Source organism: Littorina saxatilis, linkage group LG6, assembly GCF_037325665.1.
Source record: "Littorina saxatilis isolate snail1 linkage group LG6, US_GU_Lsax_2.0, whole genome shotgun sequence".
NCBI lineage: Eukaryota > Metazoa > Mollusca > Gastropoda > Littorinimorpha > Littorinidae > Littorina > Littorina saxatilis.
The window spans coordinates 28,762,630-28,788,209 of NC_090250.1; the positions used below are offsets into that span (position 1 = coordinate 28,762,630).

The 25,580-nt window shown below is 43.8% G+C and overlaps 2 protein-coding genes across 2 annotated transcripts in view; one reads left to right on the forward strand and one right to left on the reverse strand.

The window, feature by feature from the left end:
- LOC138968931 (uncharacterized) overlaps positions 1-25,580 on the reverse strand; it is a 111,256-nt gene that overhangs the window by 55,466 nt on the left and 30,210 nt on the right. The window lies entirely within an intron of this gene.
- The window catches only part of LOC138968928 (uncharacterized), a 73,881-nt gene that overhangs the window by 39,478 nt on the left and 8,823 nt on the right, over positions 1-25,580 (forward strand). The window contains exons 3-9 of the mRNA XM_070341603.1: positions 11,576-11,723; positions 12,528-12,650; positions 20,795-20,875; positions 21,297-21,369; positions 21,713-21,843; positions 22,473-22,560; positions 23,325-25,261. Coding sequence (XP_070197704.1) covers positions 11,576-11,723; positions 12,528-12,650; positions 20,795-20,875; positions 21,297-21,369; positions 21,713-21,843; positions 22,473-22,560; positions 23,325-25,261 — 2,581 coding nt within the window. The remainder of the gene's footprint in view (positions 1-11,575; positions 11,724-12,527; positions 12,651-20,794; positions 20,876-21,296; positions 21,370-21,712; positions 21,844-22,472; positions 22,561-23,324; positions 25,262-25,580) is intronic.

The window sequence follows — 25,580 nt, forward strand, 5'->3', positions numbered from 1 at the left end:
CATGGACCTCACTGTTCTCTTTTCTTCCCTTACTCCGCACTTCCTTTTCTCTGCTGTAGTTCGTCTTCGGCAAGATAATCAGTTAAGCTTTTATTAAAAAGGAAATCAAATAAGGGCAGGCAGTTTTTGTGATGCATCAATATCCTTCGTGCATGCTCGCTGAACATGAGAATAAAGTCGTGATCATATTTGGGCAAAATATCGATTTTAAGTGTGAAACATAAACCGTGAGTGTGCGCTGATGTTGGCAGTGGTATTAGCTTGCATGTGTTGTGCTCGCGAGGCTCTTTTTGCAGTCGAAATTTGACGTGGCTGTTTGGGTTGTTCAGATAGTTTGAAGTCCGCAGATTCTTCTATTCTTGAGGTCAAGGCAAGTTTGGTTTTGTCTGTTGCTTTGGCCATGGTCAACTTGGCTTGTTTGGGTATGAGTAGTATTCTTTTATTCAGAAGTGTACGTATGTGTGTGTGTGGGGGGGGGGGGGTCTGTGCCTGCGTGTAGGGGGGGAGGGGGTCTGTGCCTGTGTGAGTATGTGTGTGTGTGTCTGTGTGCACGTGTCTTTTGTTTTTTTCTAGTTTTACTTCATGATTGTTTTGCTGTTTGTTTCATTGTGTGTTTTTGCCGAGGTTTGTGTTTGGAGACTTTTCTAACATACACACGATGAGACAATGATCCTTGCTTGTTGTTTTTTGAAAGCCAGTTCTTTGAATGTCCAACAGATATCACTATTGATTTCGTCTCTTTCTCGGCTGTGCGCACATTGGAGCTGTCAAAATATTTATGTGTTTCGAGCATTAGCACAGTGGGCTGTGCGTAGTCAGCTTGCAGCGTATGTCTTTTTTATGGTCTGCAACAGGTGGAATCTTTATTAGCTGTTTGGAACATTTTGAGTGTAATATGTTAATTGTTACCCTGTGTACATGTTTTTCTCACTGTAACCGTATTTTCTGATGTACAGTGTTTTAACATTCTTGACGTGTGTGGGTGTCTAAGCTTCCTTTTCTTTGCAAGCAGAATAAGAGGTCGTTGAAGAAAATCCCCAAAGACAAAAAGTGTACAAGAAATGCCAGTTGCCATTATCTCCATTGGGCTTGTGACTTTCCGAGTTGAGGAGGACGACAGATGATATCGTTGGGGCAGACAAAAACATTTTCACAAACACTTTTTCAAAAAATCTGATTGGAATTAACTTCTGCGATGGATACATGAGGAATATTCGGAAACTACATGGGAGAAAGCACTCAGTGAGTCTAGATAAAGGGTATGGTTGAACAAAGAGAGAACACATCAGTCACCAGGTTTGGTACATTCCTAATCAATATTTCGACAGCTTGTCGCTGCCTTTTCAGCATATATGTAAAAAGAGTATGTGTGTGCAAAAAGCGTGATAAACTCGCGGTCACTGAAGGAAATGGATCGGTTTTGGTGCAGTGCCATAGTGGCGCTCAGCAAGTAGAGAGTGCCAGTGCGCTGTAGGGGATTCTTTTTATGTCTCTCTTCCATCGTCCGATAATGCAACTGTCCTAATAGATTTAGCGATCATTCTGAGGGCTGGAACGACAGCTCTCCCTTTCCTTGTCTCATGTCCACTTAATGCCAGAAGAAAGAGCCCCCTCCCCACTGCACATTCATCTGAAATTGAGTCAGCCTTCATTTCGTCACGTAAACATCATTTCTTGTTGCCCTTTAGACGGGCTTCTCAGGGGCGAATGGAAGGGAAAGTGGGGTAGGGGAGACCTGAAGAAACCAGGTTTCCGTTGCGTAGTTGAGAGGGAAAATAAAATTGGAAATGGAAGAATAAAAGGATGATTGATGTCTTGTCCTGGGTAGGGCAGCTGGGTTCAGAGAGGACCTGTCAAAGAAAAATTCCAAATAAGGTAGAAGACAGGAAGTAAGGAAGGGGGGAAATGGAAAAGAGCGGAGAGGTGAAAATCAAAATGAAAGAAAAACGGGGGAAAAAAATGAAAACTGACCGATTTTCTTTGGCAAGTTACTCTGAATTCCGAATAAAAAGAATGAAGGAAGGAAAGAATCATGAAACTGGAGGGAAAATGGATGGCTTTTCATAGCTAGCCGCTGGATCTCGATCTCTGCAAAAAAGAAAAGAAGTATTTTCATGTTGAGTTCAATGCACGGATCTGCAATTCCACGAAGGGAATGGGAATGACAAGTGTCCTCTCCGGAAAACTCGACCAATGGAATCACGCGGAGAGCATGACGTCACTGCACGCGAGTGATGGAAGTTTTCTGGGTGAGAAAAGTCTCGATGCCCGACTTGTCTGGGTTCTCAGCCGTGAGGGGAGTTTCCTTTGGGAGGAGCGGGCTAACAAGACCTCCCGTTGCAACAGTTGTTTTTTAATGTGAAAGGGGGGAGGAGGGTGTAGATTATGGGGGAGGAGGGGGGAGGTAGGGTCTTCGAGCGGTCATTGACATTGTTGGGGTGATTGGGAGTGCAGGATCATGTACGGATTCTTCTTCTTTTATGCTACTTCTTCTTGTGCTGCTCCTAGGAGCTAAGGTCTGCCTGGTCTTGTTAATACGATTTTCTCACATTTTGATCGTTCGTTTGCTTGTACTCTCCTAGAATAGAAATAGCAAGATCGATTTTGTATTTGTTTGTTTGTTTGTTTGTTTGTCCTTCCGAATGGATAGGGGGTGGTGATATAGACGATGGTGATGATGATGACATTGATGACGAGGATCCTTCTCCTCCTTCTCTTCCTGCCTCCTCCTAATCCTACTCCTCTTCCTCCTTCTTTTCTTTGTTGTTGAACGTCAAGTCGACCATTTTCGAGGGAACGTTTCTTTCTTTCTTTCTTTATTTGGTGTTTAACGTCGTTTTCAACCATTCAAGGTTATATCGCGACGGAGGGAACGTTTGAACGCTTCATCGCTGGTGCTACTGTACTAAACTAACAGACACGATGGCAGCAATGGACACAAAGCTGTCTCATCGAAACCCCCTTGCACTGTGCTGCAACAGATTTGCTCTCTTTTCCCCACTTGTTGACAACGCAGCATTCCACTTGGCAGACGCTTCGTCATCCTTTACAGTGCATTCTCTCCCCTTGGGCACACAACACAGCTTGAGTTATCGATCGTGGGAGAAACCCAGTCTGTCACGTGGGGCCTCCAAATTGAAATGGCGATCGTTTTAGGAAAACACTTCTCATTAAACACTCCGTCCCGGCAGGCAAAGGCAAGAGAGTTGTAATTTGTCGGGCAATCTTTACTAACTCGTGGCTAGTTTTTCACTAATGGTGTCCCCGAGCGATCGGTTGGAATGAGTATACACATGGGGATTTTGTGCCTTTTAGCCGTTTAAAGTGGGAGTCAAATTAAAGATGGGGTTTGAGACTTTGTGGGTGTACACTGCAGTTCTTGCAGATTTAGAGGGGTTCGGCTGATGGCTTGACCGAATTTTCCCTTAAGATGTAAAAAAGGTTTTGGATTTTTTATTTTTCTTCGTGGTAATTGTGTTTGAGGTTAGGGCTCTTGGCATAATAGTTTCCAAGTTGAGTTTTGGGGAAGATTTGCCCTAAAATTCAAAATGCAATAAATAAGTAAACAAGTCAAAAGTTCAAAAAACCAAAACAACAAAAAAGGAAATAACTGCGTTCAAAACTGGAATTCTATTATCAAAGTCTATGTCTTTCAACAGTTTTTATGAGTGTCACCAGCAGGTCAGTTAAATTGTTCCCGCTAAGCAAAGATGTCCATGTCACCCACTCACTCAAAATACAAGCACTAGTACGCACACCAACGACAAGGATAGTTTGATGTCACTAAATACCCATATTTCCTCATGCCAGAAAAAGCTGATACTTCTCTCATTCCGCAAGCTATCAGTACACAACACCCTGCGACCGAGTTTATGGGCAAGGAGATCAGAGTGGCAGGAGGAGGAGGAGTGAGGGAGGGGGGGGGGGGGGGGTCCTTGGAGGAATCGAACCGCGAAGGCTACAAGCGTCCACTGTGATTCACTATCGGTTGACCCTCGTAGTACCGCACATGAGACAAAGCTATTGATCCGCAAAGCCCAGACGACGTGGTTAAGGGGGGGGGGGGGGGGGGTGATGGTCGGGGGGTCGAATGAGTCAGAGGTCTCCACAGAAGTTATGCAGAAGGGTAATCTTCCATTTGACTCCTCTAGGCAAGGGGCAATAACTGGGAGATGTAAGTGGACGACGTGTGGCAGTACGTGACGAGAGTGCGATGCCAGCCACCTGTAGCCACAAGCCTTTCAGCAAAGAAGACATGTCTTGATTCCAGACTGATCAGAACACAACAGCCTGTGATTCCAGTGAGGTAGAGATACACGGTTGTTGGCTGCTAGGGGCGATAACTGTGAGATGTATGTGGATGACTTGTGGCAGTACGTGACAAGATCTAGAGTGCCAGCCATCTGTAGCCACAAGACTTTCAGCAAAATGGACAGGTCTTGATTCCAGCAGAGATTGAATAGAACACTGTACACAACAGCCTCTGATTCCAGTGTGACACAACACAACAGCCTCTGATTCCAGTGTGACACAACACAACAGCCTCTGATTCCAGTGTGACACAACACAACAGCCTCTGATTCCAGTGTGACACAACACAACAGCCTCTGATTCCAGTGTGACACAACACAACAGCCTCTGATTCCAGTGTGACACAACACAACAGCCTCTGATTCTAGTATGGTAGAGATACACGGGGTTATTGCCTGCATAGAGGACAGATATATATATAGATGATTACCGCTTCGTCGGGTACCGGCTTCGCCGGGAAGAAGTAGAGCCGAATACCAGGCTGCGCCTGGTACCCGGCTTTGCCGGGTGTACGCCAACTTCGCCGGCGCACGAAGGAAAGAAGATAAACGCGCAAAACACTGGAGACCTTCTAAAAATAGTAACGTAGTAACGGGAATATGGATTGACGCCACACGAAAGAAGGGAGATAAACGCAAAACACTGGAGAAGATAAGGAAGAGTTACTGCGAATGGTGAAATGAACAGAAAAGCCAAAATCGGTTCAGCGCTGCGCGCTGAGAGCACGTGTTGAAATATCTCATCGATGAGGTTGTGTCCGGGGTCTCTCTGAATAAACCCACCAAATTTGAAGCAGATCCATCGAGAACTTTGGCCGCGCATCGCGCACAGACACACAGACAGACACAAGTCGTATATATATATAGATGTGTGTCTTTTTTTTAGCCCTTTGAAGTGCAGTAGTAAATGTGTTGCTGTATAGTGAACTAACCCCTTCGTGTTAAACGTTCTCTTCTTCTTTTCCTTCATGCAATTACCACAAAACATTCATCTGCTTCCAGTAAATGTAGAGACACCAAATGTCTTGCTAGAGAGAGAGAAAGGGGGTGAGAGAGATTGAGAGACAAACAGACAGACAGACAGAGAAAGAGAGACAGACAGACAGACAGACAGACAGACAGACAGACAGGAAAAGAGAGAGAGAGGGAGAGAGAATGGGTAACGTACTTTGAGAAGTTCTGGATATGCGTGTTTCACAGCTGCCCTGTGGTGTGACCGCTGGCGAGACTGGTGTGGGTAATACATCTTCTTGGCCAGATTATCGACCCCAAGAAAGACTGTGTGTCCATTGTGTTGCTATGTCATAACATGTGCAGTCACGCCAGTAAACATGTGTAAAACTCGCACATATGCAAGCACACTACCTTCCCTTTGCAGTGGACAATGGCCTCTGTTGACAAAGCATTCTACCATCTGTTCCTAAATTCGCACCTCTCTCCCTTCCACACACACATCCCCTTCCACACACGCGCACACGCACGCACAAACACACACACACACGCACGCACGCACAAACACACACACACACTGTGACACACACACACTCTCTCTCTCTCTCTCTCTCTCTCTCTCTCTCTCTCTCCAGTGCTGTTGATTTTCTAGAATCGATCATCTTGTTCCCCAGTGACCGAGATTCTGTGGCGGATATGAGTGAGTTTTATTCCTTGCTGAGACTGGGAATTTAGGTTCAAAAGGCGGACAGGAAATTGGTGTCTGGTGACCGAGTTTTTGGTGTGTTTTTCGTGTTCATTTTAATGTTGGAATATGGTCTTCTCAAAGGTTTAGTGATTGATTTTGTGTTTGGTTTGAATATTGAACGAGTCTTCCTTGGACATATTTCATATAAATACAGACACAGGCTTAAGGACTTTCTGTGTCAATAGTGAAGGAAAACCGCTGTATTCAACTCTGATAGAAAAAGAGTAAATGTCAAATTAAAAAAAACAAAAAGTGTCATCATCCATAGTTTAGATAAATTCGTAAGCGAGGAAGTGGGGGTGGACACCGCCCTCGTGAAGCTTGCCCTAGAAAAGTTGAGATCTCTACAAATTTCGCTGCCCTACAACCAAACATGGTTATACGACTCCCTTTATCGTTTAACGAGAGGATAGAGAGAAGAAAAAAAGAAGGAAAAAGAAAACACGAGACAAAAGAAGAGAACGAACAACGACGAACGAAATCTCCCGCCATGCATTCTTTCTCCAGAACACCCAAAGCCGTCTCTTGACACTTGCCCTGAACTTGCTAATCTGGGAGGAGCTTTGCTGATGATCGTCAAAATGGCCGCGGTGGGACCATCGCCTTTGCGCACTCCCGAAAACAGCTTTATGTTTGTGGGCCGAACATGCATTGGAAAGCATCCACTTTTTAACTGTTAGCATACAAACTAGCGTTGGAGTTTCCCTTCATCTATGTGGAACATGCATCAGATATCATCCTCTTTTCGGTCTTTGGCATGCAAACTAGCGTTGGCATTTTTCTCTGTCTATGCCGAACATGCATCAGATATTATCCTCCTTTCGGCCTTATGCATGCAAGTGTTGGCAATTTTGTTCTTGAATGTATGCGATAATGTTTGCTTTCTTTTTTTCTTTTTCTTTTTTTTCTTTTTGCATGGCGGCTTCCTCGTTTCTGTGCAACTTTTTGTGTGTGATGTGATGGATGAATGTGGCTTCCGGTGTCTTTGTTTGGGGTTTTGTGTTTCATTTGTTACGTTCGGCATTAAGGCTTTTTCCTTGGGGACAAATAATTTTCTTCCATCAATCATTTGTCGTTGGATGGTCCCAGTTTGGAGATTGGGACCGGAACCTGCCATGAATTGGTGCAGTTTTTGTCATCCTTTGTTTGTTGGGATGCAGAATTTGAGTCGAAATAATGAATCTGTTGGGTTTTTTAAGTTTCTGTTCGGGAGTTAACCCCTATTTAGCCGATGATACAATGTCCGAGACAATAAACAAGAGAGAGAGACAGACAGACAGACAGACAGACAGACAGACAGACACAGAGGCAGCCATAGAGATAGACAGACACAGAGAGTGATACAGAGACAGTGAGAGACTAGACAATAATTGTTTATTCCCTTGGGCCGTTGATCCCTGGAGAAGGGGAGGGGGGGGGGGGGGGGGGCGGGTTGTACAAAATGACAACGCTTCTTGGTAGATAAGTAAAGCTAACAAAACAGAGAAAAGGAAAGACTGACAGACAGACCGACACCAACAGACACACAGACGTGTGCAGTGAGAGGGGGACCAGGCACCGTCCAGCGGTCATCTGAAAACACAGACAGGGCCAGAGAAGGACACAGAGCTAACAACTTCACGCCAAAGACAAAGACATTTCTTTTTATTGCGGGAAGAGTTGGGAGTCGGGGGGGGGGGGGTGAAGGTGGTTGGTGATATTGTAGGGGAGGGGGGTTGAAGAAGAAAAGGCTTCTGCTTTTCCTCCTGCAACGTCAGAGGAAGAGACCAAGCCTATCTGGTCACTGATTGTGAAATTAGCGGAAGAACAAGACGGGCCTGAAGAGACACAACAGAGAGAGAGAGAGAGAGAGAGGGAGGGGGGGGGGGTGTCGTGTGTGTGTGTGTGGTGGGCGGGGAGGGTTTTCAGCATGTGCACGCGGGAGCAAGAACAGAAGGTGTATGCTTGTATGCATGTATGTGTGTGTGTGTGTGTGTGTGTGTGTGTGAACGAAAGAGAGAGAGAGAGAGAGAGAGAGAGAGAGAGAGAGAGAGAGCATGTAAGTGTGTGTTGGGGAGCCTGGGGGATGGGGTGAGGGTCGTTTTCGCAGTGTACTTGCGTGTCAAATATTGTCTGCTTCCCCAGGAGTGTTGGTCCACCTGATGAGATTGCTGACCACGCCGCAACAGACAAACATCTCCTCTCTACGCCCTCCCCCTTCTATTGTCCTCTCCCCCGCCTTCCCCCCATCGCCCCCATTTCCTATCATCGCGGCGGAAACTGAGAGATTGGCCGAGAGGATGATGAGCTGTAAGGAAAAAATCGAGTTTTCATTGTCTGTGTGCGAAATCGTGTTGACCCTTCTTGTATCATTGGCCATGACGTGATTCGGTGTTTGTTGTTTCTTCACAGTTTGGGCTCATTCTTTGGGCGACGTGTGTGCTTGAAGAGGGGCAGGTCGATCTTGTTTGACCCCCCAAAAAATGCAGTTGTACGTGTGCGCTTTAGGAAAAGAGATGGGGGTCGGGGGGAGGATTAAGGGAAAGACAGTCCGAGAAAACATAGAAATAAGTCTCTCTCTCTCTCTCTCTCTCTCTCTCTCTCTCTCTCTCTCTCTCTCTCTCTCTCTCTCTCTCTCTCTCTCTCTCTCTCTCTTTACCTAGTCCCTGGATGTAAAAAAGCAGATCACTGCTTAATCTATTACCCTCGTTAAATAAAGAATTGTCATTGTCATTCTCTCTCTCTCTCTCTCTCTCTCTCTCTCTCTCTCTCTCTCTCTCTCTCTCTCTCTTGTCTCTCTTCTCTCTCTTCTCTCTCTCTCTCTCTCTCTCTCTCTCTCTCTCTCTCTCTCTCCCCCAGCGTAAGACCATGGCGTGGAGTATTTTATTTTAGAATGTAATGCTGTGTTGTCGAGCCAGTGTGTGTGTGTGGCGCGCGGGAGTGCGTGTTTGTGTGCGTGCGTGCGTGTGTGTGTGTGTGTGTGTGCGCGCTTAAAAGAGATATTAACTGAACAGAAATTATAACACTCACTAGAACTACTGCAACACACGCAAGCATCAATATCTTGTTTTAATTAACCCAGCTAACCATCAAACCCTGATAACCCCAAAACCTCATTACCCAGCGGATAGCACTAACCTTTACAAAGCTTTACCCGGCCTCTACCGGATGGTCTTGGTGTCACTCCGTGCTAGCGGTCTTTGAGACGGCCAATGGTCGCAATGCTTAATGGTCTTTGGGGGAAGCACGTCCCTCAGGCTCTTGGCGTGTCATCCCGAAGGTCAGGCCAATCCATTGCTCTTGGCTTTTTCCACTTTTTCTTTTTCTTTGGTAAGGCTTTGAGCTTCCACCTTTACCAGAAAAAAGTCGATTGAGGGTAAAGCTGGGGAAACCTAGTGCTTGTCAGTGAAGCGGTTGTCACGGTTTCTTGTGAGACTTGGAATCTCTTTGTTGCGGCTTGTCCATTGTCTTCAAAATAAACTGTTCTGTGACTGTCAAAGATGTACTTGGTAACGCCGTCTGCTTTCACATTTTGTAGAAAAGTCGATTGAGAAAGCCGCGTGTTTGCGTGTGAATCGGTTGTCTGGTTTAGCCGTTGAGGGTTCGAATCCAAGTTAGTTCAGGCTTGCCCTATTGTCTTCAGAAGTGTCTGTACTTGCCTTCAGTTCGGTGCCAGCTGCTGCATTTTGTAGAAAAAAAGGTCGATCGGGGTTTAAGCCGAGGAAATCCCAATGCTTGACTGTGAAACGGTTGTCTCGTTTTACTGTTGATGGTTATAACCTTGGTTGTGGTTTGCCCGTCGTCTTCGGAAGTGCTTTTACTTCGCGTTCAATGTTAAGTTAGTCATGGTGCCAGTTTTCACATTTTGCAGACGAAAGTCGATTGAGGTTAAACCCTAGGATTTGTTTTGGCTTGGCCGTGAAGCGCTTGTATCTATTTACTAGTAGGGTTTGCCGAATTGGAGTCATGGCTCAGGCTTGCCCCCCGATTGTGTGTTAAAACTGTCTGTGTTTGGTTTCTGTGACTGTTACGGCATGTTGTAAGGCGTCACATAATGTAGAAAAAATTGACAAACAAGCTCCCACAAACAAGCTCTCTCTCTCTCTCTTTATCCCTTTTTGTCTCTTTCTCTCTCTCCTCTCTCTTTCTCTCTCTCCTCCCCTCCTTTTCCAGGGGCCAATGGCCTTGAGTCGCCTGTTGGTGAGATATGTGCGCGTTACAAATATTCGTATTATTATTATTATTATTATTATTATTATTATTATTATTATTATTAAGAAATAAACCATCGTCTTCTCTCTCTCTCTCTCTCTCTCTCTCTCTCTCTCTCTCTCTCTCTCTCTCTCTCTCTCTCTCTCTCTCTCTCTCTCTCTTTCTCTCTCTCTCTCTCCCCCCCCCTTCCTTTTCTTCTTTGTCTTTTTCTTCGAGAAAAATCTTAAAGCTGAGGAACAGTTTAACTTGAATGTGAAGCCTTTGGTCAGTCATGCTGTTAGCTTTCACATTCTGTCCAGAAAGTCAGCTAAGTAAACGTGTTGGATGTCTGCGAAGATGTTGTCTAATTTTCTTCATAGAGACTCAAATCTCAGTTGAGCCGTGCCCATTGTCTTAAAAAGTGCTCGTGTTAAGTTCTGTCTAATATATGCTGCCATACTCACGCGCAGGCAATAACAAGCACACACAGCACGAACGAACGCACGCGCGTGCGCGTCACACAGTGACACACATTTTGAAGCAAAAGAAGAAACTTTTTTTCAAATGAAGACAATAAATTTGAGCAATTTGGGGGGCGGATTAGTTGTCATCCGCTCACACATGAGGAATCTCACTTCGATCTAAAAAGGTCTTCAAGACGCAATTAATTATGTCCATCCTAGACGGGAGAGCGAGTTGAGGTGGGGGGAACGGTGGGTTAGAGGGCAGGCTGGGGGGAAGAGGGGGGGGGGGGCTAGGTCACTGTCCAGGTGAGGAAACGCAGTTCGCAGATGGTCAACCCGTGTCCAGCCCTTAATCCATCGCACACTGGTACCGCCAGGCTTCTGTTGAGGAACACTTATTGTGGGTTTAGATGTCTTTGCTGCTGACAGGGCTTAGAAGAAAACGGCGGCGAAAGTCACACTGTTGAGTGGTCAGAAGAGTTTCTGTGTTTGTGAAGGTACTGGTGGGATCAGAGTTGAGGTCTTATTGGGTGTTGAAGTTTTGAGCTATTTTGTTTCTTCAGACAAGTTTAGTGTTGGGAAGACAAAAAAGAGAATACGCATAGCGGAACAAAAATATCAGTCGAAAAAAAATGCAACAAACAAAACAAAACAAAGACAACAAAAACACACACAAAAACAGAGAAGCAGCAGAATGAAGTGGATTTTTCGTTCAGATAGACTGGGATACTGAGATGAATGCTGTAAAAACTCTTCCAGAATGGTGCAACATCGTAGCATGCAAACTGTAACAGAGTCTTGTTACTCCTAACAGAAGACAGAACTCACCCCCCTATAATCAAAATGTCACTGGAATGATGTTGCTTTATTAATTTAGTTATACCCACAACCCAACTCACGTTTGTATTTTTCCCTCTCTGTCTGTGCCCCAGGTTCAAGAGCCGACAACCAAGGCCACTGGGAGGTAACCGCAGTATTTCAGAAGACAGTGTTTTCTCCCCTGAACAACGAGAAACCAACTTGCAGGCTTTGAAGCAGACTGCTGTATCAGAGGAGAGTTTGCCCAAGTCGGCCTTTCAGGTACAGTGGAACCTGATTTCAAGACACCCCCCCCCCCCCCTCTATTTAAGACTTATCCCCTGTAAAGACCATGCTTTCACACATTTTCTGTTCATAGCCTATAGATCTATGTAAATTGGTCTTTATTTTAGGACCATCTCCATTTTATTTTTAAGACCTGTAGCCTATGTTTTCTCAGATTTTTTGAGGTTTTAAAAGAGAGCTTATGGTCAGTTGTGTCCTTGGGAACAGGGCTTAAACAATTAGCTGTGATTAGCAATAAGGTGACCAGTTTCTCACCCCTTGGTTAACAGTAATGCAACTTGAACTTCAAAGGTTTGTGTCAGATCTGTTAGTTTTCTGGACCAAACACTGAGGTAGTTTCTTGTTTGTGAAGCTACTGGTAGCAAAGTGCTTATTTGCTGACCTAGTTTTTTGTTTTGATTGGCTCAAGGACTGACTGGTAATTTTACTAATGGACCAAGACAGTTGGGCAGTAGCAGCTAAAACTGTTTTTTCACCTGAAGATCTTTTCACATATAAATTTCTGGCCTCTGTTCCAAGGGAAAGTTTCAGTATGACTGAATGTTAAGTAACTGATTCAGAGCAGACTGTCTTTGTTCCTTCCCTTTTGGCTCTATCCCTTCCCTTTTCCCTCTCTCTCCTCTGTTATTGTTTCACTCTTTCTTTTTTTATGCCTGAAATAGTTTCCCTGAAAACCTTATATTATTACTGTTTTAAGGCTAGCTGAGCCCTCTCTTTCTTTAATTATTTGAGTGCCTGAAATATTTCCCTGGAAACCTTATATTATTGCTTTGTTTTCAGGCTGAGTTATTCTCCAAGCTGAACAAGCGGCGATCGCAATATTCAGACGACGACGACGGGCTGCCCCACAGCCCCACCCCACCCGTCACCACGGCCGACATCATTATGGGGGGGCCTCTCAAGGTATGTGCAACACGGAGAAATCTCGGATTTTTTGTTGTTGATTTTTACATTTGTGACCCTCCACCACGAAATGAGTCGCATGTCACCTCGCGCGGTTCTGCGCTAGGCTTAATACTAGTCCGGGGAGTGTCTGGTAACAGTGTGAGGGTCACCTTAGTCACAGGCTTATAACTCAAACAGTTTTTGCTCTTTTCTAAAACGGTTTTCACCACTGGATAGAGCATAAAAAACTCTTTAGGAAAATGTAAAAATATGAAAATCATGCAAAGGTGACATGCGACTCATTTCGTGGTGGAGGGTCACATTTAATTTAGTCAAGTTTTGACTAAATGTTTTAACATAGAGGGGGGAATCGAGACGAGGGTCGTGGTGTATGTGTGTGTGTGTCTGTGTGTGTGTGTAGAGCGATTCAGAGTAAACTACTAGACTTTTTTTATGAAATTTTTCATGAGAGTTCCTGGGTATGATATCCCCAGACGTTTTTTTCAGTTTTTCGATAAATGTCTTTGATGACGTCATATCCGGCATTTTGTAAAAGTTGAGGCGGCACTGTCACACCTTCATTTTTCAATCAAATTGATTGAAATTTTGGCCAAGCAATCTTTGACGAAGGCCAGACTTTGGTATTGCATTTCAGCTTGGAGGCTTAAAAATTAATTAATGACTTTGGTCATTAAATATCTGAAAATTGTAATTAAAATTATTTTTTTATAAAACGATCCAAAATTACGTTTATTGTATTCTTTATCATTTTCTGATTCCAAAAACATATAAATATGTTATATTCGGATTAAAAACAACCTGAAAATTAAAAATATAAAAATTATGATTAAAATAAAATTTCTGAAATCGATTTAAAAACAAATTAATCTTATTCCTTGTCCGTTCCTGATTCCAAAAACATATAGATATGATATGTTTGGATTAAAAACACGTTCAGAGAGTTAAAAAGAATAGAGATGTAGAAAAGCGTGCTATCCTCCTCAGCGCAACCGCTACCGCGCTTTTCTGGATTGTTAATTTCACTGCCTTTGCCACGAGCGGTGGACAGACGATGCTACGAGTGTACGGTCATGCGGAAAAAATGCAATGCGTTCAGTTTCATTCTGTGAGTTCGACTGAGCCAAGCAATGTTGTATTTTCGCCTTACGCGACTACTTGGTTTTTTTTTTATAGAGGATGAAAGTCGCTTGTTCATTTCAATGCTTGTTATTCTCTCGGGTGCCAGGAGACTGGTTCCAATAACTCTCACTTACTCTATTCCACATGTGGTATGCATTTAGAGTGCTTACTTCCCTTTGTTTTTCTTTTTATATGTTTGCCAGTTAATTTTTTGTTTGTTTATGTTTTTTGTGGTTTGTTTTAATTTGGTTTTTGGTATAATTACTGTCCTCGGGGAGATTCCTCCAGGACATTTGGACAGCTATTCCTGTGAAAAGCATGCAACGACAGAGTCGTGTTACCGAATCTTTTTAGCCCTCTTATTCAAGACTTTTTCCCTTTAAGGGGTTACTTGTGTGTTCAAATCGCTCGTCAGAAACATTACACATTTTGTGCACAGGTTCCTCTAAGCAATATGGACACATCTGTGCAAAGAAAAAAGGGGGTCGACGTATTAACTTTTTTTTTAGAATTTTTGACTCACATGCGAAGCAAAAGTGAGTCTATGTACTCACCCGAGTCGTCCGTCCGTCCGTCCGTCCGTCCGTCCGTCCGTCCGTCCGGACGTCCGGACGTCCGTCCGGAAAACTTTAACGTTGGATATTTCTTGGACACTATTCAGTCTATCAGTACCAAATTTGGCAAGATGGTGTATGATGACAAGGCCCCAAAAAACATACATAGCATCTTGACCTTGCTTCAAGGTCAAGGTCGCAGGGGCCATAAATGTTGCCTAAAAAACAGCTATTTTTCACATTTTTCACATTTTCTCTGAAGTTTTTGAGATTCAATACCTCACCTATATATGATATATAGGGCAAAGTAAGCCCCATCTTTTGATACCAGTTTGGTTTACCTTGCTTGAAGGTCAAGGTCACAGGAGCTCTTCAAAGTTGGATTGTATACCTATTTTGAAGTGACCTTGACCCTGAACTATGGAAGATAACTGTTTCAAACTTAAAAATTATGTGGGGCACATGTTATGCTTTCATCATGAGACACATTTGGTCACATATGATCAAGGTCAAGGTCACTTTGACCCTTATGAAATGTGACCAAAATAAGGTAGTGAACCACTAAAAGTGACCATATCTCATGGTAGAAAGAGCCAATAAGCACCATTGTACTTCCTATGTCTTGAATTAACAGCTTTGTGTTGCATGACCTTGGATGACCTTGACCTTGGTCACATGTATTTTGGTAGGAAAAATGTGCAAAGCAGTTCTTAGTGTATGATGTCATTGCTGTAAAGGTCAAGGTCAAGCATGTGAGTCGTATGGGCTTTGCCCTTCTTGTTTTACTGGGGGTTGTCAAGTACGATTTTGCGAAAAACACTGCGATTTTTAACATGATCCCAACTGACATATTTAGCTCTACAAATAATAAATGAGACATTAGTTTGTGTATATAAATGAATGGAGAGTATAACTTTATCATAAAACGGTACTTATCAACGTGCATTTTCAGAAAATGATCGAGGTTTATCGAGGGCGTACACATAAAATTATCACTCCTTTAGTAGTAAAAACGTATTTAAAAAAAATTCGCGTGTGAGAAACATTACACATTTTGTGCACAGGTTCCTCTAAGCAATATGGACACATCTGTGCAAAGAAAAAAGGGGGTCGACGTATTAATTTTTTTTTTAGAATTTTTTTACCGGGGGTTGTCAAGTACGATTTTGCGAAAAACACTGCGATTCTTAAGGGGTTACTTGTGTGTTCAAATCGCGTGAAAGAAACATTACACATTTTGTGCACAGGTTCCTCTAAGCAATATGGACACATCTGTGCAAAGAAAAAAAGAGGTTGACGTATTAACTTTTTTTTAGAATTTTTTTACTGGGGGTTGTCAAGTACGATTTTGCGAAAAACACTGCGATTCTTAACATGATCCCAACTGACATATTTAGCTCTACAAATAATAAATGAAACATTAGTTTGTGTAGATAAATGAATGGAGAGTATAACTTTATCATAAAACGGTACTTATCAACGTGCATTTTCAGAAAATGATCGAGGTTTCTCGAGGGCGTACACATAAAAATATCACTCCTTTAGTAGTAAAAACGTATTTAAAAAAAATTCGCTCGTCAGAACATAACTAAACTTGAACACAGCTAAGTTCACTGTATACAGATACAATACCTGTAAACAAAATAAGTTGTTGTCGTATTGTCTGCTTCACAATTATTCCCGGCCGTACCAACCCCACCCCCATATCTTGACTGACAAAAATGATAAAAAAAGAAATAATTTGGGAGTGCTGTTGGTCAGTTGGTAGAGCGCTGGACTTGTGATACATGAGTTTGAATCAGGGTGAAGGGTTGGGGGTCGGAACATTTGTGTGCAAAGTTTCATGAAGATCTATTCAGTAAATTTCTATGAATCGCACACCACACACACACACACAGACACACACACAGACACACACACACACACACACACACACACACACATACACACACACACACACATATATATATATACCAGGGTAGATCAGTTAGTTTGTAAGGGGGGTGTTTTTAGAATTCAAGAGTGTAAATCGAGGTCGCAGAGCGCCCGAGACTGATCAAGGGGCATACGCCCACCCTCCCCCCCCCCCCCCACCTCAACACAAGAAAGAACAAAAAGTCGCACGTGAAATCCATTACACATTTTGAGCACATGTTTCTCTAAGCTATATGTCCACAACTGCAGACAGACAAAAAACTTTGTTTTCTTATTCATTTTTTTTTATAAGAGTTTTGTCAGTTTTGGGGGGTACCGGGTGGACACATATGACCTTACAGAAAACACTGTAATTCGTAACGTCATCCTAACTGACATTTTTATCTTTAGAAAAGATAAATAAAACATTACTTTGTGTAGATAAAAGAATGGAGAGTATCACTTTATTATAATACGGTACTTATCAATGTGCATGCCGAAAATTATCCAGGATTGGCGAGAGCGTACACATACAATTATCACTCAAAAACGTCGTAACACAAAATTGGCTCGACAGATCATAAACAAATTTGAACACAGCTAACTTCACTATATACCGTTGCAATACCTAAGAAAACCAAAAGGTGTTTTCTTATTGCTTACTCCACAATTATACCCGCACCACCCCCACCCCCATATCTTGACTGACAAAAATTGATAAAAACATTCATTTGGGAGCCCAGTAGGTCAGGCGGTAGGGAGAAGTGTGGGTACTGTGTGCAGAGTTTCATAAAAATCTGTATAGTAGTTTTCTCTGAATCGCAATACAAACACATACACCCAAACACTTGGTGCCTTTAGTGCACCGATGCCCCCTGCCAACCCCCCCCCCCTTCCCTCCCCCAGATCCAATACCACCCCCCCCTCCACCACCCGCCCGCCCCAGTAATCACAAACACACACACACACACACACACACACACACACACACACACACACACATGCACACACACAAGCAAACCAACCCCTCATAGCGATAAGAATAAGTACACAGTCAATAACTATATTTCTGTCTATTTACAATTGGAATACATGCATACTCTCTCTCTCTCTCTCTCTTTCTCTCTTTCTCTCTCTCTCTCTCTCTCTCTCTCTCTCTCTCTCTCTTTCTCTCTCTCAAATATGATTTTGAAGCGCATTACATAAAGTCGGTATCTGATATCTAAAGTGTTTCGCTATGTTTTCGTCCTGATCTTTAGGATCCGGAGGATTATTTTCTGTTGATGATCTAAGGTAACGGAATTGTTCTTGCATTTTGAGGGAATTTGACAGGTATCGGGGTGTGTGGGGGTGGGGGGGGGGATTTGGTGTGGGGTAAATGATCAAAAGGCTTGCACCCTAACACAGCTGACTTGTAATCTAGCCTGAACTACGAAAGCAGCCACACGCATACTCATAGAGGCACGCATGTTTGTGTGACGGTTTGCACGAATAAACATTGAAAATTAGTTTTGAGTTTTGATAAAAACAAACGACATTTCCTTTTAGCACACAGGTGCTCAGCAAATGTGTATTGAAACTCGTTCAATTATCCCAAAATGTCATAACGTTTGGCAATATAATTATTTAACAACAACAAAAAGACTACCGGATTCCGTACATAAAAAAGTCAGGGGCTGTAACAACAATTCGCGGCATTGGACTGTGGGAGGTCGTACACAGCTAACACTGCGACGCGTAACCAAAATCTACGGACACACTTTTTATCAGTTGATGATACGAACACACTTGCATATTGGGGCACTACTAATTGTGTATTTCAGTTATAATGCATCACGTTACCTCAAACTTCGTCTCAAGTTGGAAATGTCCCCCTTGTCCAAAACCCCGCTCCTACCATCCACAACAGGGAGGACATTTCCAACTGGAGACAGAGTTTCATGAAGATCTGTCCAGTAGGTGTCTCTGAATCGCACTACAATCACACAAACACACAGACAAGCACACAGACACACGCACATACACACGACACACATGGGTGAATCAGTTACTTTGTAAAAGGGGTGTACTTTGAATTCAAAAGTCTAAATTGAGGACGCGAAGCGACTTAGGCTAATCATAAGAATGCGCCCCCCCCCCTCCCCGAAAAAATAATCTGTCGTGAGATACATTACAGATTTTGTGCACAGGTTCCTGTTAGCAATGTGTACACAGGTTGGGGTTTATAGTATCGGTCCTCCCCCCCTTCTCAATTTCCCCCTGTCCGCAAACAGGCATCCTCTGCCTCGGGGTCGCATGGACCCATATCTTCATAGATCAATTGGATATTGTTAAAAAGGTGTTTGGGGAAAGCTCCTTTGAACGGAATCGAGGTAATAATTCATTTCAAAACCAGGTGTTTTTTGTGGCTAAGTGTCTGTTCTACACGAACATTCTATAACTTGTTAATCTGTGTCCGAATAATGAACTGTTAACAAAGTTACTCGTATGAAGGAACTATGAAGCCAAACGCACCAAATGGACACATATTAACTGTGACACACACACACACGGCGAACACATAAACAAACAGACAAACAAAGCTTCGCAATGCCGTAATGGACACCCACTCTCACTTAGTAGATTCCTTTCTTAAACTATTTATCTGTCACTATTTCTCAAAACTTCGCTTTCTCGCACTCAAGACGACATGCACAGACACAAAGACACACGGGCACACACACGCCCGCCCGCCGGCACGCACTCACACAACAAACAACACACACACACACACACACACACATGAGGAAGGGATAATCACACATAGTGCGCCAGTGAGGTTAGAATGGTGAGGTGGGGTCTGAGGCTGGTAAGGGATTTGGGGGTAGGACCGACGAGAGGGCACGGATTCGGCGGTTCGCCGTGTCGAGTCAACTTCATATAGATCTGTGTAGGTGATTAACAGCCCCAGCCGATCTGGATCTGTTCAAGTCAAAAGTAAAGTCAAGGATACGAAGAAGTTTACCGAAAAACATCGATCCCAAGGACTCATGTTGTAACTTTTCAAAGCAGTTACATTCAATCAAAGCTCTATCCACATTAAACCGAACGGGAATCGTCGAAGATCCACGCAACTTCACTGCAATGTCGAAAACGAACTCATAATGTCACCGCAGATCTATAGTTGGTTTTGGTTTTGTGTCGCAGCAAAGAAACGAAGCAAATCTCCGGCTTTTATTTCACACTAAAAAAACGTTCATTTAGCGGGTTATTAAAATATATTTCTTTGAGGTTGCAAGGCAATGGCATCGCTGAGATGTACTCCTTCGAACACACGACACAGGTTAGAAATTGACTTCATTTGGGCGCTTTTTACGGCCAAAACAGAGTGAGCTCTTTGACGGGTTTATGGAAAAATCACTTCGGGGGCAGGTCTAAAATCCTGTGTACAGTGCCAAATCATACATCATTCAAAAGAGCAAAGTATGTTCTTTATTCTAACATATGGGCTAGGGTAAGTCATAGATATAAATAGACAGTGTCTGTCTATTATATCTGTAGGCAAGTGTATTCCATTCCTTCGATAGTCTCGTCATCTACACTTGCGTGAAAAATGCAATTTTGAGTCTGTTTTGCATAAAAGACCTGCGAGATTTGTAGAAGTCAAAACAACAACTTACAGTCCAGCCTCTCAAATTTCGTTCCATGCAATTTGTTTGTCTGTACGTATAGACTGAGGGGTGCCCCGAAATGATTTGTAATCACAACATTCACAGACTTCAAATACGCCATTGAAAACTCGTCCACGTGCGTTTTAGATATATACTTGGGTGACTAAAACTGTCGTACCTACCAAAGGCCGCTTCGCGTAAGAAAATGACTACCAGAGTCGCAAGGCTCGGGATTTTTTTTTACAAGAAATTTATATTTCGTTGTTCTAGTCCGAATGAATATGAAGATATGGCGAGTTGAAAACGCCGATTCTTTCGCCAGAAACACGTCTGTTTCCATACCGGAAAGAAGGAATGGACTGAGCTACTAGAAGCACGGCGCCGTGCGTACAATCGATCGAATGATGTTATTCACACAATACCATTTGGCGATCTCTAAAAAATCATTTAAAAACGAACTAGTTGACATGTAATGAAACTATTTACTGAAATCAAGAAGTATCTTAGTTCTAGCCGTGCATATGACACACCCTTTCGCGAAAGCACACTGAACCGTGCGTATACGCATTCGCACCCGCAAACCACCAACCCAGGCGGGTTATCCAGATCCAGATCTAGATCCAGATCCAAGGGAAGTAACTCAGTGAGTATAAACATGAGCAAGAACCGCAACTCAAACACACTCGTAACACCTTAAGACTCTACTTTCTCAGAATTTCTTCTTCTAACATACTGCATACGTTTACTTTCATTTTATATATATTATATATCCCTCTCTTCAAAGACTGCACTTTTTTTTTTTAATTTAAAAGGGAGTGACCATTGTATTTATTTAGTGCAAATGTTCAATTTTGTTATGTTGAAATGCACACACAAATCAACTGTGAACATATGTGTGTGACAGCCCCTGCCAGGAGCTGGCAAGTCCACGAGTCGTGAGAGCGACAACAGCCTCATCAGCATGGATGGGTCAGAGAATGATGAGGTAAGTTATCGCTTGTCGTTTGTACTTTCTAGGTTTTATTCTTCCCTCTTCTTGCCTTTGAAGAGATGTAGGCCATTTATGCTTGTTATTCACATTAAACACAGATACATCACAGACAGACATGCACGCACGCTGGCATGCACGGACGCATATGTACACGCATGCATGCACACGCACACACACACACACGCACACACACACGCACCCACACATGCACTCACACACATGAGTGATACTCAGTGGGTATTATCAACATCTGTGTGCATAGATCAGATTCAATACCCCATGACAAAAGTAGCTAGTTATAAGCCCATTGCTCATGAAATCCAGGTTAACAGGTGTCCCGTGAAATGAAGTGATATGATTTGCTTTGATCGAGTTATTTGAAGAAACTGATTGTGATTTCAATTATGTGCAACAGGATGACCCATTCAAAAGCCAGTGGAAAAGTTCTGTGGCTTCCAAAGTGTCCAAAACTTCACAGAAACCAGGAGGTATGACAGTTTTAGATTGTGTGTGTGTGTGTGTGTGTATGTGTGTGTGTGTGTGTGTGTGTGCGTGTGTGTGTGTGTGTTTGTGTGTGTGTGTGTGTGTGTGTGTGTGTGTGTTGTGTACATGTGCCCTTGATTTCATTTTATTTGCTTCGATTTAGCTTCTGTTGTTTCCTGTTTCAAAGAAATACACTTCTTCATTATAAGCGCTATCACAATGGATCCTTATTGCTATAGAGAGTGGTAGAGAGAAGGAATAGAAGAGAGAGAGGAAGAAAAATACTGCCTGTCTAAAAGCAAACACGGGTAATTAATAGCATCCCATGTGTCGTGTGAATTGTTTCAGGTACAGAGGGACCCATAGACTTCGAGAAGATGGAACACACAAGTCTTCTGAAGAATGACGTTGCTAAAGACAGGATCAGTGTCAAACCTCCTGCCCGCAAAGCCACAAGGCAGTCACGCAAAAAGAAAGATGTAAGCAAATTATCACTGTTTTTCCTTTTGTTTGTTTTAGAAACTTGAAGAACTGAAAAGAAGTGTCTCTGTTTTTGTTGGATTTTTGGTTTTTTTTGTTTGTTGGGGGGGGGGGGGGGGGGCTGTGGCAAATGAAAACAACAAGTACTTTGTGGTTTTAAATGTTAGTCTTTATAATGGTTATTTATAAAAGTTTGTAATCTGAGACTTCTTGTTTGAGAGAACTCCACCAAGAAAAGTGCTGTTGATTGATCTGTTAACTTCAGGGTAAAAGCATTACTATCATGAAAGAGCTCCTGCAGTAGTGACACCCTCTACACATGACACCCACCACAGCATTGCATGTGTGTTTTAAATTCTCCTTCCGGGTATAAACTGCATGAAAATTGTATTTCATCTCTTTACAAAAAAAATAGAACAACGTTTGAGTCACTAGTTCACAGAAACTTGAGTGTATTGTATATTTTTGAGGATGAAAGTCGCTTGTTCATTTCAATGCTTGTTATTCACTCAGGTGCCAGGAGACTGGTTCCGAATAACTCTCACTTACTCTATTACACATATCGTATGTATTTAGAGTGCTTACTTCCCTTTGTTTATCAGATCTTATATTTTCTGCTGTGTGATAGGGCCAGTCACCGCATTCCCTGCCAAGTCTGAATGAGGAGTCGCCCACCAAACTATTACATGACGACACATCAGATGGCTCCTTGACTGGTGAGTCTCAGCCTGAAAGCAGAATGGTTATTTTTCTCAATTGTTCTTATTGTGGATGCCGGTAACGTGATAGATTTGGAAATACAGTGGAAACCCCATTTTAAGACCTATACAAAAATCTGCCAAAAAATAGGTCTTAAAAAGGAGGGAGTCTTAAAAGGAATGTAAATTTACAGAGGTTATCAACGGAAAATCTGAAAAAGTAAGGTCTAAAGGGGGGGGAGGGGGGGGGGGGGGGGAAGAAGGCCTAGGAAAAGCAAGCAGAATTGATAATAATATTGTGCATTCTTTAACTTGCCAACGGGGGGGGGGGGGGGGGGGGGGGGGTGTTGGTAGCTCTTCTCGTGTCTTCAATAGACGATATTCGGAGAAATAAATCTTATCAGGTTTGTGTGGGTTTTGAAAGAATGATAACCCTTGCTTTTAGGGAGACAAATTATGCCCGCATGCTTCTTGTCCACGTGTTTCAGACACACCCCTTGCTAGTGATTGGCCCGTGGATTGTTTGTCCCCTTGAAAGCAAGGGCATTCACTCGTTCACAACCCATACAAACTCGACCGAGTTATTTGTTTAATTCCTCTTTTCTGCTCTGAGTGTAGTTACATTATGTCCATTGCTTCCCTAGCTCTGCGTTCTTCATCTGGCATAAAACCAGTTGTTGTTTTCAGCAGGAAAAAGAACTGCATGCTCTGTTGAAGAATGATGAGGGGAAGGATTGCTACTTTGTCACTGGTTTCTAAGAGCATTGTTTTCTGTTCTCCAGATATCACTAAGCAGGAAGTCAAAATTCGATCACCCAGAAAATCGCCAGAGAAGACCAAGCGAGTGATTTCAGACAGGCCTGCCAGCATGGCGTCCAGTGAAGCCTTGCCAGCCAAACTGTCGTCTGATTCAAGCCCCATTGTTTTGAGGCCCAAGTCCACCATTTTGTCCACCTCCCCGCCTAAAGCTGTCATCACAACAGACCTGGCAAAACAGGAACCCAAGAGATCCAGCTTCAAGATGGATACTCCTTCAGAAAGCGCTACACCGAGAGGATCAGTGATAATAAAGAAAGAAACAGAGAGTGAAAGTAGCATAAAAACAGCGACGACAAAGACTGAGGAGCATGTGAGAAAGCCAGAAAATGTCGGTGATATCAGTGTGAAGATTGTGTCCTCGAAGACAGTGGAATTCCTTCCCAAGAAGAGTGAGGCGGAATCGTCAGGGGTTCTCTCCTCCTCACTCTTGTCGACCTCCACATCGTCAATGGCTGGCGGAGCACACAGCGCATCTGTGATGACCCGGTCAGAACCATCCATCGTTTTTGCTAAAACAGAGCCCTCATCCACCCCAAAACCCAAAGCTGATTTTGCGACGTCGAGCATCAAGTCATCAAGCAGTCAAGGGTTTGAAGGGTCTGCATTTCGCCCAGAGTCGGCAACGTCAGCTCGTGTCACCATCAACAGCTCCACCCCTGCTGCTGCCAGCACTTCATCATCCATCATGTCTGCATCGTTCACCTCAATGTCGAGTCCAGGAGAGCAAAGGAAAGACGGTCTGAAGCAGACGGACACCCAGGCATCGCCCGCCTTTTCGCCCAAAGACGACTACAAGCTACGCAGGCAGAGCCGCAGCAAGACACTGCCGGAACATCCCATCAGCAAAGACGAACAGTTCGCCAGCAAGGTTCAAAGGACGGCCTCGCATCGTGTGGAAACCACAAGCTCCCAGAATGCCTCACCCGAAATCTCTCCGCGGCACAAAGACACGCCGGTTGAGGCAGCGAAAAGCAAGGAGCCAGAGTGGTTTGCACTGGCCAGGAGAAAGACTGGGTCCACCACTCCTGGCAAAGACGCTGTGCCCTCCAAAGATACTGCTCCTCCCACAGTATCCGAGCCACCCCCTGTTACGTTTGCATCCACCCCCAAAGTGGAAATCATCACAAAAGTGGAAACTGTACCTGCCCCTAAAACTGAGACTGTGTCAGCTCCAAAGACAGAGACAGAAACCAAATCAGGGGACACTTCAAGCGCTCCGTCGGCCGGTTCCAAGTTCGAGCGTTTCAAGGAGGTTAAACCGAGCGAGGCCAAACCTACTGAAGTGTCGCGCATGAGAGGAGGTAGTGTCAAGACCTCCCCCACAAAGACCAACGTGTTCGCCAACAGAGGTGGAAGCGTGAAGGTCACTTCCGCAAGGTCAGAAGTAGGGACTACTTCAGCCTCTTCAAGTGTTGCATCTTCGTTGGTAAAAACCACCCCCACCCCTTCATCATCCTCGTCATCGTCCTCAACCCCTGTGGTCAAGATTGAGGAGAAGAAGGAGGAGACAAAAACTGTGGAACACGACGTTCCCAAGTGGAAGGCTCAGAGCGTAAAAGCGCCTTCCACGTTTTTATCCACTGCATCTCCCACTCCATCCGCTGTGTCTTCAGCTCGCTTCTCCAGTGTGAAAGCCCCCTCCTCCTCTTCCTCCCCCTCCTCCTCCACTCCATTCGCAACCCCTGCTGCAAAGACTGAAGTCAAGCCTGCATCTCCTGTAAAAACGGCTTCCACCAGCAAGGCTCCACCAGAGGAAAAGAGTGTTCCGGCCTGGCGAGCCAACCTGAAACCAGCTTCAGACATCAAGATCGAGCTGATTGAGAGCACTTCCATGCCCAGCAGTACCGCTGCTACCAAGAAAGAAGACACCACTGCCAAGAAACAGGACTCGCCCACCAAGGTACGTCAACAACTTGGATAAAACTGCTGTTGATTTATGATGAATGTAATTCTTTATGGGTTTTTTGGTTGGAAAAGGTTGGGGCTTTTTTTTTTTTTTTTTTGGGGGGGGGGGGGGGGTGGGGGGGGGGGGGCTGCTGCAGGGGATTCAGGGTATGTTGCTGTGGTTTTCTGTATTTGCTTACAACTGTGTGTGTGTGTGTGTGTGTGTAGTGTGTGTGTGTGTGTGTGTGTGTGTGTGTGTGTGTGTGTGTGTGTGTGTGTGTGTGTGTGTGAATGTCTGCATGCATCTGTGTGCTTATGTACATGTGTGTGTACAC